We start from the raw sequence: 14,438 nt of genomic DNA on the forward strand, positions 1-14,438 counted from the left end.
AATGTGCTTTTCATCCATAGGACTTGAGCACAGCAAGCTCCAGCTGCCACATATTCTGCTTCTGTTGTGGACAGAGCTACTGAATTTTGCTTCTTGCTATACCATGAAACAAGTGATTTACCCAAGAATTGGCAAGTTCCACTAGTGCTTTTCCTATCTACTCTACATCCAGTAAAATCTGCATCTGAATATCCGATGAGAGTGAAGGAAGATGATCTTTCATACCACAGTCCTAGACTTTGGGTTCCTCTTAAGTACTTGAAGATCTTCTTAACTGCTGATAGGTGAGATTCTTTAGGATCCGATTGAAATCGAGCACAGAGACAGACAGTAAACATAATGTCTGGTCTGCTGGCTGTCAAATAGAGCAAACTACCTATCATACCCCTATACAATTTCTGATCCACAGATTTGCCAAATTCATCTTTTTCTAGCTTAGCAGAAGTACTCATGGGAATTCTTGATGTCTTACTGCTATCCATGCCATACTTCTTTAATAACTCCTTTGTATATTTTTCTTGATTTAAAAATATTCCATTTTTGTATTGTTTAATTTGGAGTCCTAAGAAGTAGGTTAACTCTCCCATCATGCTCATTTCAAATTCATTTTTCATTAAGGTTGCAAATTCATCACACAATTTTTGATTAGTTGAGCCACAGATGGTATCATCCACATAGATTTGGACAAAGAGGATATCATGATTTTCTTTTTTGATAAACAAGGTTTTATCCACCTTTCCCATCTCGAATCCCTTTTCAACTAAGAAAGTGCAAAGCCTCTCATACCAAGCTCTAGGAGCTTGCTTTAATCCATATAAAGCTTTATCAAGCCTGAAGACATGATTTGGATGTTTGAAGTCTTCAAAACCTGGAGGTTGCTCAACATACACTTCCTCTTGGATATAGCCATTTAGGAAGGCACTTTTGACATCCATTTGATATAGTTTAAATCCTTTATGAGATGCATATGCCAAAAGTATCCTAATAGCCTCCATACGGGCAACAGGAGCAAATGTCTCATCATAATCTATCCCTTCCTCCTGATTGTACCCTTGGGCTACAAGCCTAGCTTTATTCCTAGTGATAATTCAATTTTCATCCAATTTATTTCTATACACCCATCTCGTGCCAATGACTGGATGATCACTAGGTCTAGGTACTAGCCTCCACACTTTGTTCCTTTCGAATTGACCTAGCTCTTCTTGCATAGCCATCAACCAATATTCATCCTTTTCAGCTTCCTTAATGGATTTTGGTTCTAATTCGGATAGGAACGCCAAATTGTTACTCACACTACGATAGTATGATCTAGTTCTTACTGGCAATGTGGCATCACCTAAAATTTGGGATTCAGGATGATCTACCAATGTTCTCCTATCCCTAGGCAATGAGTCATCATTTTCATTTTCTACTTCCTCACTAGGTAATGTATGACTTGTTGATGCATGAGGAGGAGCACTCAATTTTGGAAAAAGATGTTCAATGGGTTCATCCTCATCATGTGGCATTTCTTGTGGTGTTGGCTCTCTTTCATCAAATGTCACATGCATGGATTCTTCTACTACTAGGGTTCTCCTATTAAATACTCTATATGCCTTGCTATGAGAAGAATACCCTAAGAATATTCCATCATCCGATTTCCTATCAAATTTGTGTAGATTATCTTTGATGTTTAAAATAAAGCATTTACATCCAAACACTCTAAAATAGCTTATATTTGGTTTCAAGTTTTTCCAAAGCTCATAAGGTGTTTTCTTAGAAATTGGCCTTAGATATACCCTGTTTATGATATAGCAAGCGGTGCTAACCGCTTCCGCCCAAAAATATCTAGGGAGATCATTTTCATGCAACATAGTTCTAGCCATTTCTTGGAGAGTTCGATTCTTTCTTTCTACTACTCCATTTTGTTGAGGTGTTCTAGGTGCGGAAAAATTATGTTTTATGCCATGTTCATTACAATAAGTGTCAAAATGTACATTTTCAAATTCCGTTCCATGATCACTTCTAATGTAAGAGATAGCAACACCTTTTTCATTTTGTATTTGATTGCACAATATAAGGAAGTTTTCATAAGTTTCATCTTTGTGTGCTAGAAATATGACCCAAGTGAACCGTGAATAGTCATCCACAACTACGAACACGTACCTCTTTCCACCTAGGCTACTTGTCTTCATTGGTCCAAAAAGATCCATATGAAGTAGGTCCAAGGGGTAGGAAGTTGAAATCATATTTTTAGGTGCAAATGAGCTTTTCAATTGTTTTCCTAATTGACAAGTTCTACAAATGTGATCCTTGATGAATTTGAACTTAGGCAATCCTCTAATACTTTCTTTTGAGGAGAGGGTCGAAATGAGATCCATTCCGGCATGACCCAACCTCCTATGCCATAGCCAAGATCCTCACTAATGGCATTAAGACAAGTCACATTTTGGAGTCTAAGATCATCTAATCCAATTGTGTAAATATTATTGTCTCTAGAACCTATGAATTTGACTACTCCATCTATCTTATTTTTAACAATGCATTTATCGGGATTGAAGACAACTTCAAAACCATTATCACATAATTGACTAATGCTAATAAGATTATGGGACAAACCATCAACAAAGAGTACATCATGTATGGGAGAGGTAGAGTTACCTATGGTGCCTTCACCTTTGATTTTTCCTTTCTTGTCATCTCCAAAGGTAACTTCTCCACCATCCTTGAGTGATAGTGATGCGAATTGAGTGAGGTCTCCAGTCATGTGTCTAGAGCATCCACTATCAAGGTACCATGTGTTCCTCTTGTTATGGCTTTTAAGGCATACCTCATTGTTGTCGTTTGTTGAGGCCATGAAGCATACGTTTCTTGCTATCAAGCAATCTTCGCCATCATTTTGTTCGCCTTCGCTATCAATTTCCTCATCCCATGTGGCAGTCATTCCTTTCTTGCCTTCTCTTCTCTTGAAGCGGTTGTTTGAAGTGGGTTCATTGTTGAGTGGACAATCCGGGCGAATGCGTCCAAGCTTCTTGCAACCGTAACATCGTGGTTGAGAAGATCCATCACCGAGTTCTTCTTTCTTCTTGAATGGAGGGTTTGTCCTTCTATTTCTCATCCTTCCCATGTTCCTTTGCAAGAATTTGATCCTTCTTGTTAGGAGGGCAACTTCATCTTCCATGTCTTCTTTTGCATCTTCATTTTCACCTACATTACAAGCAAAAGCAATTCCTTTTCCTTTTTCGATTTTAGTTTCGATTTCGGGTGCTTTTGTTTTGAAAATCATTTCATGGGTGATCAAGGACCCTATTAGTTCATCTAGGTTCAATGTGTTCATGTCCTTGGCTTCGGTGATTGCGGAGGTTTTGGATTCCCAAGACAAAGGTAAGGACCTAAGGATTTTAGTCACTAAATCTCTATTGGATAATTGTTTTCCAAGACCCCTTAATCCATTTACAAGATTGGTGAATCTAGTGAACATGTCGGCAATTGTTTCATCGGATGTCATTTGAAAGAGTTCGTATTGCCGAAAAAGGTGGTTCATTTTGGATTCTTTTACTTGATTGGTTCCCTCATGGGTGACTTCTAAAGTGTCCCAAATTTCCTTAGCCGAATTCAAATTTGATACTCTATTGAATTCTCCGGGAGATAGAGCACAAATAAGAGAATTCATGGCTTTGGCATTATAATTCGAAGCTTGTTGTTCGGCTTCGGTCCAATCATTTAAATTTCTTGTGGGTAAGATGTATTCATTATTAATTGCTCTCCACATTTGATAGTCTTGGGTTAAAAAGATTTTCATTTTGGTTTTCCAAAAACCATAGTTTGTTCCATCAAAATAGGGTAGCCTAGTGTTTGAATAACCTTCATGGTGTTGAGGGTAGTTTGCCATTTTAGAATCTTTACTCTATACCGGTTAGGGTTTTCTAAAAAATTAGATACGAGGCTTTGATACCAATTGAAATACACAAGAGGGGGGGTGAATTGAATTTAACTCAAAATTAGGCCTTTTGAAAATTACCTATGAACCCTAATTGGAATTTTCTTCACTTAGTTAAATATTTGGTTAGTGTAAATAATTAGAAACAAAAAGGAAATGTCAAACCAAAAGTTAATAATGGAAATGCAAGACAAGAAAGAACACACCGATGTATAGTGGTTCGGGCAAAGCCCTACTCCACTCTTCTTAAGATCATCCTTAAGGATTTCCACTATTGGAGACCTCCACGATGCCCGGCTCCGAGGCGGTTACACTTCCAAGGGATATTAAATGAGGATGCCCTTACACCTTTACAAAGACTCTCCTTCTCCGCCGAGTTCTAAGCGGTTGCTCTCTAGGGAATTAAAATAAGGAATGCCCTAGCCACCTATACAAGATATGAAGATTGAATAGCTTGGCTTCTTCTTGAAAGCTTGATGCTCTTTGTAGATCGTTGATTGCTCTTCAATGATGGTTGCAAGTGAAAGCTCTAAAATCCCAACTCAAATAGATTTGAAAGTTGCAAGGCAAGTTTGGGGAAAACAAAATCTCAAGCAATAATAGGTTGCAAGTTTTCTTTTATGCTCAAAGATGTTTTCAAATGATCAAGAGAGAGGAAAAACCTCTCTACATATTGTATTTATAGCCTCTCCAAAGAATATGACCGTTTGGGGGTGGAAATATCAAAAAACAAGAATTAATTCAAATCCCAACGGCTATATTCTGAGCTGTTCTTAAGTGTTCTTTGAAAAACAATTTGAAAACACTTTGCCTTGACTTGGAAATCTAAAGAGAAATGATGTACAATGATACCTATGTAGCTTTCAACTTCTCTTTAGTCTTGGTCTTCAATTGATCTTCCATCTTGTGTATGCTTGCTTGAGAGATGAGGTGAGCTTCACTTAGCTCCTTTCACTCTTGTATGGGATATCTCCAAGCATGACCATGTTGTGTGTTGGTTTCTTCAATGATCAATCCTATCTCAAACACAACACTTCAAAGCAAATTGATTAGTATTCAAAAACACAATCAATTATGTTTAGAATCATCAAAACAAGATAGGAGAGTAGACCCTTGGGCTTACAGATATACTATCAGATGACCTATTCGAGATACTATGAGTAGGAGCCGTGAGGGCTATACCCGCCTTCTAGTGCCACCGCACCAGTAGTATACTCAGCACCTGGACACTTCGTGTGTAAAACAGACATAGTTCGTACACTGGACTCTATGTCACAGTGTACAAGTAACTATGCACCCGGCCAGGTGGACCTCGCAGCGGTACCCCTTCTATATATTGCATTGTCCTCTTGTTTGCATATAGGGACGAACATGTGTTATTTACACTTGTGGAGTCTAGAGTTAGGGGCCTTATCCTATCTATAGATTAGGGTAGCTCACTTTATGTGGCTACAGACGCAGTCCTAGTACACTCATCAGTCTGTCTTGAGTCGAGACTTTCTCGACTCCGCTAGATTAGACTAGGGATGGTGCCCCTGGTTAGGGTATATATATGTATATATGCCTATTTATTTTTATTATTAGATTAAGGCCTTCATATTTAATGAGGTTTCCTTATCTAATTCGATCAATCCTATCGATCCATCTTCAAGATTTAGACTCGGTCTATGACCTACTTTTGTCATTTTGTGGCCGTAGTCTTCTTTCTGATCTACTGATCATCTTTGAACATGGATGAAAAATTCAGTGTTGCCTATTGTATCATTCTCCTATGATTGATTCCGATCAGATTATGTTCTATCTGTTGATTGAGAGTTTATCTTGCTGATATTCATTCGAGTGCATGTTCTTGCTGAGAGCCTTACTTTATCTTCACCCAGTTGGCATACCCTTTGTGATTAGCAGCTTTAGACCCTCTCTATATAGCCGTTATGCTGTCAAATTTTCTGCAAATACCTTGAGTTTAGTTATTATCCTTTATACTTGTTGACAAACTCTATGTGCTTATCTTACCATATCTCTTTCCATAGATGTCGTGCTGCCGGATTTTATCCATGGAAAGATATATTCACATCATCTCTTGTCTCAACTTGCATATGGGATGTTCATTTGATTACCCTATATTGAATTCCAGTGTTTGTCAATTCTATGGCAGGAGTCTGACCTTGTTGACTTCACTCATTTGCAGTACCTATTTCTATTCAACCCACACCAGAACCTATGGCTGAATCTGGAAATACTCTGGCTGAAATGAATGAATTGATGAAGTCTATGCTCCAACAGATGAATAATATGAGTGAGGAGATAGTCCGTTTGAAAAGTGATAGAGGTTCTGCTTCTGAATGAGTTCCTAACATTAGAAACATGAATAGGTAGCCAAAAGAATAAACGACATGAATGGTGAAAAAGAAAGGGCATACAGAGACAAAATCCCTTTAAATCTGTATACCTAGTGGTGGCATTATCAGTATTATGACTGATAACGATGGTAAAATTGCCCGATGCTCTAGGTGTGGGACTTGAACAGTACTGATCCCGCACCCTTACGCTGGGCTCGGATCACACGCCCCATCTCGGATGCTAGGGTTAGGGTTAGGGTTTGAAAATGGGGAAGGAAGATGCCAACAGCTAGTAGACGAATAAGAAAATTTCTATTTGCCCACGAAAAGCGCCGTATTTACTTAAGAAAAGGCTACTGATGTTGGAAATACTGTGTTTTAATAATTGCACAAACTCAACTTGTCTTTTCTCCCTTTAATGTGCACTTCTTGGATCTGTAATAACCTTTTGACTTTGAGAAAATTTATATGATGCCCAACCGTGAAAATCACAAGGTATAGGTGGCAAACCACCTAGCCCTTGTTACTTCGACGGTCGGGCATCATATTAAAACTCTGACTTTGATAGCTGTTTAAAAAAAGAAAAAGACCATCTGAGTTTGTGCTAATATTAAAACATGGTAGTGCCAACATCAGCAGCCTTTAGAAAGGAAAATGATATATTCACTTGGGACAACGCCCTCAAAGACTAGCGTAGAAAAAGTAGAGGTGCAACTCGGGTCCGGTTGGATCAGGTTAAGGCCAGCCCTAGCCCAATCCGAAACAAGCATTCCCTCAACCCTAACAGGACCCAACTCGAGCCTCGGGCTGAGGATGCTCAACCTTATCCCAACATGCCTCTAAATCTCTCGTCCCTAACCCAACCCATCTAACCTAAAATCAGGTTAGGTTGTGTCTGGGTTCACCATAGCCCAAAGAAAATCAACATAAAATTAGAGGATAGAGGTCAGGTTCAGCCAAAATCATGTTGAACCCGTCGGGTTCAGGTTGAGACCGACCCAAGTTGCACCCGTGTAAAAAAGTAATCATAAATACACCAGAGAGGGCTGTCCCAAGTAAGAAGGGTCTATTATATCACTTCCCATTTAGAAAACCCTCATTTCTATTTTAATGACGTAGTTGCTCCTTATTAAGACTAACTACCAAGATGATCTCTTATTATTGACAATAACGTCCTAAGGAATGCTTCTATAATCTATCGGGCGGAAGCTCATTGTAGTACAATACGTCGCCCGCATACTGGGTACCTTGCATTTGTTCTTATTTTTTGGGTCATAGGAGATCCAAAGTAAGGACTATCAAATGCACAGTTCAGATCAATCAAAGATGGGACCCACTATCTGTAGTGCAGTAGTGGGGTGCTACACTTTATTTTAATGAGGTCTCACTCACCCATTGCAAGTTTGGGCGTGAAAAATGTAACGAAAGTGAGGCTTTATATGGGATAGGGGCGAAGGTGCGGCATCGCAAGCTAATTATTATAGATGTCTTGCATTCTATTGGTAATTGATTACATGCATGGTATTATACACTTTGCCATGTTATTGGATACTCTGAATATTTGTGACCTCAGCATTTACGTTCTTTTTTCTTTCTTTTTTTGATCGGTAAGCTGGGGTTAGGCGGACCCCTGCCAGCATTTACATTCTTCGGGGGCTGTTTGGATGTACTTTATATAGAAATAGAAGGAAAGGAAAATAGATTCACATTTCTCTACATTGCTTTTCCTCTTGAACTGAGAGGAAAGTCGGACAGTAAAAAAGCTGTGACGTAACTAGTAGAAAAAACAACCAAACAATGCTTGGAAAAAGGAAAATATGTCCTTTTACTTTGTTTTAGTTATTTTAGATTTTTCATTGGCTGCTATAATTCGGAAGGGTCCAAATAAGGTGCGGTGGTGGAGGTTTCCAGATATCAAAACGTGTATATCATGCCACCATTATTACAATATCATGCTTTTGGTAGAACGTCTCCATCTTTGTTCACGTTGGATGGAGAATTCTTCTTAGTAGTCCAAAATCATTCTTCGTATGGGTCACATGCTAACGTCATGCGGTCACTGAGCTTGTGTATCTAAGAACGTTAATTCTAATTTTGCCCCTCCCTAATCTCCCTAACCCATCCCTAAAGAATCTCAAACCATTAATAGTAGCGTAGATTTGCTAAGGACCATGGCAGAAGTCATTTCGCAGGCCGGCTATCAACAGATTTTGTCTTATTCATTTAATTCATATGAGGTGGCCGCTCTCTAATGCAACAGCTGCCCCGCGAAATGCCTTCTGCAATGGTCCCTAGCCAATCCCATAATAGCAGGAAATTTTCCTCCCTCGCTTAAAAAAATCTCCAAGCATTGATAAGCGGTATATTTTCCTACAACATAAGTTTTGGACTGAGGAAACGGAAGTGTTATTTGCCCTTTTTCCCAACGGGAAAATGTTGAAAACAGTTGACCCCTACCTCTCTAGTCATTTACCACAACCCTAACCTACCTCTCTCTCTCTCTCTCAAACACTGAGATTTCCCATATATACCGCCTTACGTAGACACCCCTTGCTAACCTGAGTATTGACAAACGACTTCCCTCGGTTTGGTTACGAATGAAATCTCAAGATTACCAGGGTAATTAGTGTTTGATTATATATTCCTTGCCTCTTCCTGACAACACTCAAGCAAAAAATTAAACAACGAAGTGGTTTTTGCTTAGATTTCTCGAGGGGGATTTGCTAGGGTCCATCGCAAAAGGCATTTCGCGGCTGGTCTGTTGCATTTTAGACCAGCCACCTCGTGAAAGACAACAGCTTTTGTCTCCATTCACGAGGTGGTTGGTCTGACGTGCGACAGACCAGCCGCGAAATGCCTTTTACGATGGACGCTAGCAATTCCCTTCTTGGGGATGATGCTTTTTGTCTATTTCTTTCCCTTCTCACTCTATATTGGTAATGACACGCCCTACCACTACGCTAAAAGGTTGACAACCAATTGGAAACCCATCTTGTTTCCTATTTTAGTAGTATTCCATGTAGTGTGTGGGTATGAGGCCCGCATCATGGGGCTGGACCCCACATTATATCCCTGATCTCTTTCCAAAGCCCATAGCTCAAAGCCCTATAACACTTTTAAAGAGAATGTCGTTTCCTAATCACCTGTTCTCATTCCCAAATATTAGTCCTTTCACCCACTAAATGTTAATCCTTTCTTACCCGTCCTTTTACCCACCAAATGTTCCTATTTCTTACCGGTCCTTTCATCTACCAAAATAATAGCTAAGTATAAAATCAAGGATGAGTATGTGGCTGTGAAAACACCCATGCCAAACTACGAAAAGAAGTACTTTCAGATTATATCACATTGTCCACATTGGACTCATGTAAGTTCTCTTCGGGTGTGGGCGAACCGATTGGATGCAAGTCTTTTTCCCCTTTCATTGCTCGTTTATCACCACAAGCTGCTCTACCGTCCAGAAACAGTGGCCTCCCTACCTCAAGTATATAAGTGCACTTGGGGTTTCATCTTTCATTCACAACTTCATCTTTGTTCATCTAACAAAGAAAAGAAGAATTAGAACCCCTAATTGAGTATTTCTTACTAGTCTCTAAACTAGTAGCTTTCCCACTAGCTTTCATGGCTTTCCCCCTTGAATTTTGTCCTTCAACCCCATCTCCCACAACTGTATCAAGTGAAACCCAAAGGACCAAAGGCCCTTACATGTGCATTGCTCATCATCAAAGCTCCACCCATGACAACAGTTTGGCCTTTACACCATCTAACACTTACCTGGTAAGGCCACCATTGCTCTTTTAGATTTAGATGAGATAATACACTTAATTTTATTTTTGGTTTTATTGTCCTTCCTCTTCCATGTTTGATGATCAAAAGATTTAATATTTTGTTCTATTTTCACTAACATTGTCACTCAAATAGGATGGCCTGCGCATCAAACAAATGGAGAAAGTGAAGGAAGTACGGCTTACGCTACGTGAAGCCGGTAACACATTGGAGGGTATGATTATGATCGATTCTCTGCAACGCTTGGGCATCGATTACCACTTCCAGGAAGAGATCGAAGCCATTCTAGATTTCCATCATCGGAGTCTTGATGTTAGTACTGGTTTTACACATCGTAGCTTGTACGAAGTTGCGCTTTGCTTCCGATTGTTGCGCCAACATGGGCACTATGTATCCGCAGGTGGGTACTTCTATTGACATATCAGTATATCACTAAAATTATAGTTAAAGATGAGAGATCAGTTGGATATTTTCAAAATGTGTTTATTTTTAAAATATAAAAAATGGGTAAAAGTCTTTTGATTCAAAAGAAACTTGATTTATGAAAGGGTGCTTTTTTTATATTTAAAAAATACTTATTTTAAATGAAAGTATATCTTTCTTTGAAGGTGTGCCTTCATATCCTTTACTTCCTATAAAAGAAGGCTTGAGTGTCTCATTTAAAAACAATCTCTTAGTAGCGTCTAGGACTCTAGGATTTTGGATTTGTATTCTTCCTTGTCCCTTTCAGTTCCAACTAAGTGGGTGCATACTAGTTCGGTATTGGACTTTACTTTCATGTGGCCACTTGCAATAGTGGGGAAATAAAAGTCTTTAAAATAAAGCCTTAATAGGCTTGCCTTGCCTTATTTTTTATTTTTTTTACCTCATTCCATTTGTCCCTATGTTTCCTAATTTGAACATTTGCATCTTCGTAATTTGATCATTCATCATACCAATTAGTCTCAACTAGATCTTCTACTGACTACTCTGCATGGAACAGATGTGTTTAAGAACTTCAAAGACGAGGAGGGGACATTTGGCCAATACGTAGGTAAAGACATAAGGGGAATGATGGGTTTATATGAAGCTTTACACCTCAGAATAGATGGCGAGGATATACTTGATGAAGCTTATGACTTCACCTTCAAGCACCTTAAGGCTTCGATGACAGTTATGGAACCGGACCTCGCGGACCTAGTAAGACATACCTTGGAGCATCCTTTTCACATGACATTGCCAAGGTTCAATGCCAACTACTACCTCAAAGACTACCAAGGAGACAATGGGAGGACAGGAGTCTTACAAGAACTAGCAAAATTGGATTTCAACATCGTTCAGTCGTTGCACCAAGGAGAGCTTAGAGCCATTCTAAGGTAAGCAATTCTATTTCCAATTGAATTTTACTTCAGACTAATATCAGACTTTCTAACTTAATGACTTCTCCTTCCAAATTCAGGTGGTGGAAAGACCTAGGTTTGTCAAAGGAATTATGTTTTGTTAGAGACCAACCAGTGAAATGGTTCATGTGGCCCATGGCAATGCTCTCACACCCTCAATTCTCAAAGTACAGAGTCGACCTCACAAAACCCATATCGCTCGTTTACATAATTGATGACATTTTCGATGTCTATGGGACACTTGATGAACTCATCCTCTTCACAGAAGCAGTCAATAGGTAAGTAAGAAAAAACCCAATTTTCTTTCTGCTTCTAAGAATTAAAAAATATGTATATTATAGAGTGAGATTCAACAAATTACAGATGGGAAGTCACTGAGATTGAGCAGCTACCGAGATACATGAAGATATGCTTCATGGCTCTATATAACACCAGTAATGAGATTTCAGACAAGATTCAGATGGAACATGGATGGAATCCCCTACAATCTCTGAGAAAATCGGTATATTAATTACCAAATGAATTGACTTTCTTATTGTCATTAATGGTGAAATTAAGTCACAAATTCTAACAACTGAACCATATTTCCTTGTCTAATTAACCAGTGGGGGAAGCTATGCAATGCATTCATGGCAGAGGCAAAATGGTTTCGGTCTAAACATATCCCAAAGACAGATGAGTACATGAGAAATGGAGTAATTAGTTCGGGAGTACCCCTTGTATTACTTCACATGCTTTTTCAGTTGGGGGAAGGGATGGCAAAAGAGAGTGTAGATAGTGTCGACGATATTCCAGGCCTCTTAACCTGGCCCGCAACCATTCTTCGGCTTTGGGACGATTTGGGAAGTGCAAAGGTACGATGATTAGTGGTTGACAATTGATGCAATGATTTTGGTCTAGGGTAAAAATAGAAACAAAAAGGAAAATCCATGAAACCAAAACAAAACATGAAAATCCATTGAAAAGGAATTCAAGGGTCCAATTTTTTAATCCAAGAAAAATTTCACCCTGATAGGAATTGCTAGAAGCTTGATTTTTAGGCAAGGACATATCATATAAATAGTCACTCTGACCCCACCCCTACTGTATTTTACTAAGCTTTTATTTTTTCAGGAATCTCAATTGAGCAACCCTTCATGTCCCATGTTTTTGTAACTACATAGACTCCACATATTCTTTCTTTTTGGGTAAATCATTGTTACGTGCCAAAGAGTTGGAGAAATTGCCTGAAAATTCTAGTTGTTTTAAAAACTCGTATAAATGTCATTTTTGCAACAAAAAAAAAAGAATTCGATGACGAAAATGCCCCTGGTTTCGACTAATTTTGGCTTCGAGTACCTATTTTGGCTTCGAATAACTCATTTTTCGCTCCGAGTCCCTATTTTGGCTTCAATGAACCTTTTTCGGCTTCAAGTAACATATTTTGATTCAAGTAAACTGTTTTTCGCTTTGATTAAACATTTTTGACTTCGACTAACATATTTTTAGCTTCAACTAACTTTTTTTTTTTAATCTTCGAGTAACTCATTTTTCGTTCCGAGTAACTCCTTTTTCGCTTTGACAACCTATTTTTGGCTTTGAATAACTTTTTTTTTTGCTTCGAGTAACCTATTTGGATTCGAGTAAACTGTTTTTGGCTTCGACTAAGCATTTTTTTACTTCAACTCACATATTTTTTGCTTCAACTAAGCATTTTTTGCTTCGAATAACTAATTTTGGCTTTCACTAACCTATTTTTGGCTTCGACTAGCTTATTTTGGCTTTGGCGAAGCAATTTTGGCTTCGAATAAGTAATTTTGGCTTGACTAACCTATTTTTAGCTTCGACTAGCTTATTTTGGCTTTGATGAAGCAATTTTGGCTTCAACTAACTTAGTTTAGGCTTCGAATAAGCATCTTTGTAGAGCAGAGTGAATAGTGCCATTATCAAAATATGGTAGTGACGATATCTCTTTTTTTTTAATTAACATCATGATATTTTGTAATTTTTTATAAAACGATAAAATTCAAAAAAATTCTCCAGATTTTGAATAATCATTGAGATATCTTCATATTATATCCTTACTGAGGAAAATATGACAAAAAATTAATGCCATTTTTTGAACTGCTAATTTTTTTTTAAATGTAAATTTTTATATATTGTAAACATTTATAATATCTTGAGATAAACCCTTCCGAAGTTCCGGAGAAATTTCTGGGACTTATTTGTAACTATGATGACAATACCTGACAACCACAATAACCCATTCGGATGCCACTAAAATAAATAAAAAATTAGAAATTGGAGACAGTGTATGATAGGGTTCTCAGGAGTGTTATGTGGTAGGTCCTTGAAAGGAAAAAAGCGCCTAAATTACTAAAAAAAATTCTTCTTCAAAATTGAGAGATAAGGCTGTATTTTTGTAATACAATTCCGTCATTCTTAATCCCATCATAGCTGTATTTTTATAATACAACTCTCTTTTGCATCAAACTAACAAATGTTTCCATGATATTTGAAGGATGAGAACCAAGAAGGATACGATGGGTCATATGTAGAGTGCTACATGAAAGAAAATGAGAGCTCTGCTTCCCTTGAAAATGCACGTGAAGAGGTGAAATATATGATATCCAATGCATGGAAGAAACTCAACGAGGAATGCCTCTGTTCAAATCAATTCTCTCCATGTTTCAAAGAAGCCTCACTAAACGCTGCCAGAATGATCGAGGTCATGTACAGTTACGACCACAATCAACGCCTTCCAGCCCTTGAGCAGCTCATCAATTCATTGCTCAACGGAAGCATCCCTTTAACCAAACCCTAAAAATGTATATGTGCTTGTATGCGACCATATATGTAAGGTTACACCCTTATATATATATATATATATATATATATATATATATATATATATATATATATATATATATATATAGGAAACTGTTGGTGCGCTTAAGCTCACCAAGCTTATGGTGTGCTTAAGCGCCCAATCACATGGGTCCCACATTTTCTGTGGTGATCCAAACCATTCATTTG

At 38.2% G+C, this 14,438-nt stretch overlaps 1 protein-coding gene across 1 annotated transcript; it reads left to right on the forward strand.

Annotated features, from left to right (window-relative positions):
- The first annotated feature begins 9,679 nt into the window (after positions 1 to 9,679).
- Positions 9,680 to 14,295, forward strand: LOC143883961 ((3S,6E)-nerolidol synthase 1-like). Its single transcript, XM_077387294.1, has 7 exons — positions 9,680 to 10,035; positions 10,180 to 10,444; positions 11,027 to 11,399; positions 11,483 to 11,701; positions 11,787 to 11,925; positions 12,029 to 12,277; positions 13,924 to 14,295. Exons 1-7 carry the CDS (start codon positions 9,880 to 9,882, stop codon positions 14,224 to 14,226), a joined length of 1,704 nt encoding a protein of 567 aa, XP_077243409.1. The 5' UTR covers positions 9,680 to 9,879; the 3' UTR covers positions 14,227 to 14,295.
- Positions 14,296 to 14,438: the final 143 nt, after the last annotated feature.

The sequence above is a fragment of the Tasmannia lanceolata genome, unplaced genomic scaffold (genome assembly GCF_043159265.1).
Source record: "Tasmannia lanceolata isolate RefF3 unplaced genomic scaffold, GAP_Taslan_0.1 ptg000008l, whole genome shotgun sequence".
Taxonomy (NCBI): Eukaryota; Viridiplantae; Streptophyta; class Magnoliopsida; order Canellales; family Winteraceae; genus Tasmannia; species Tasmannia lanceolata.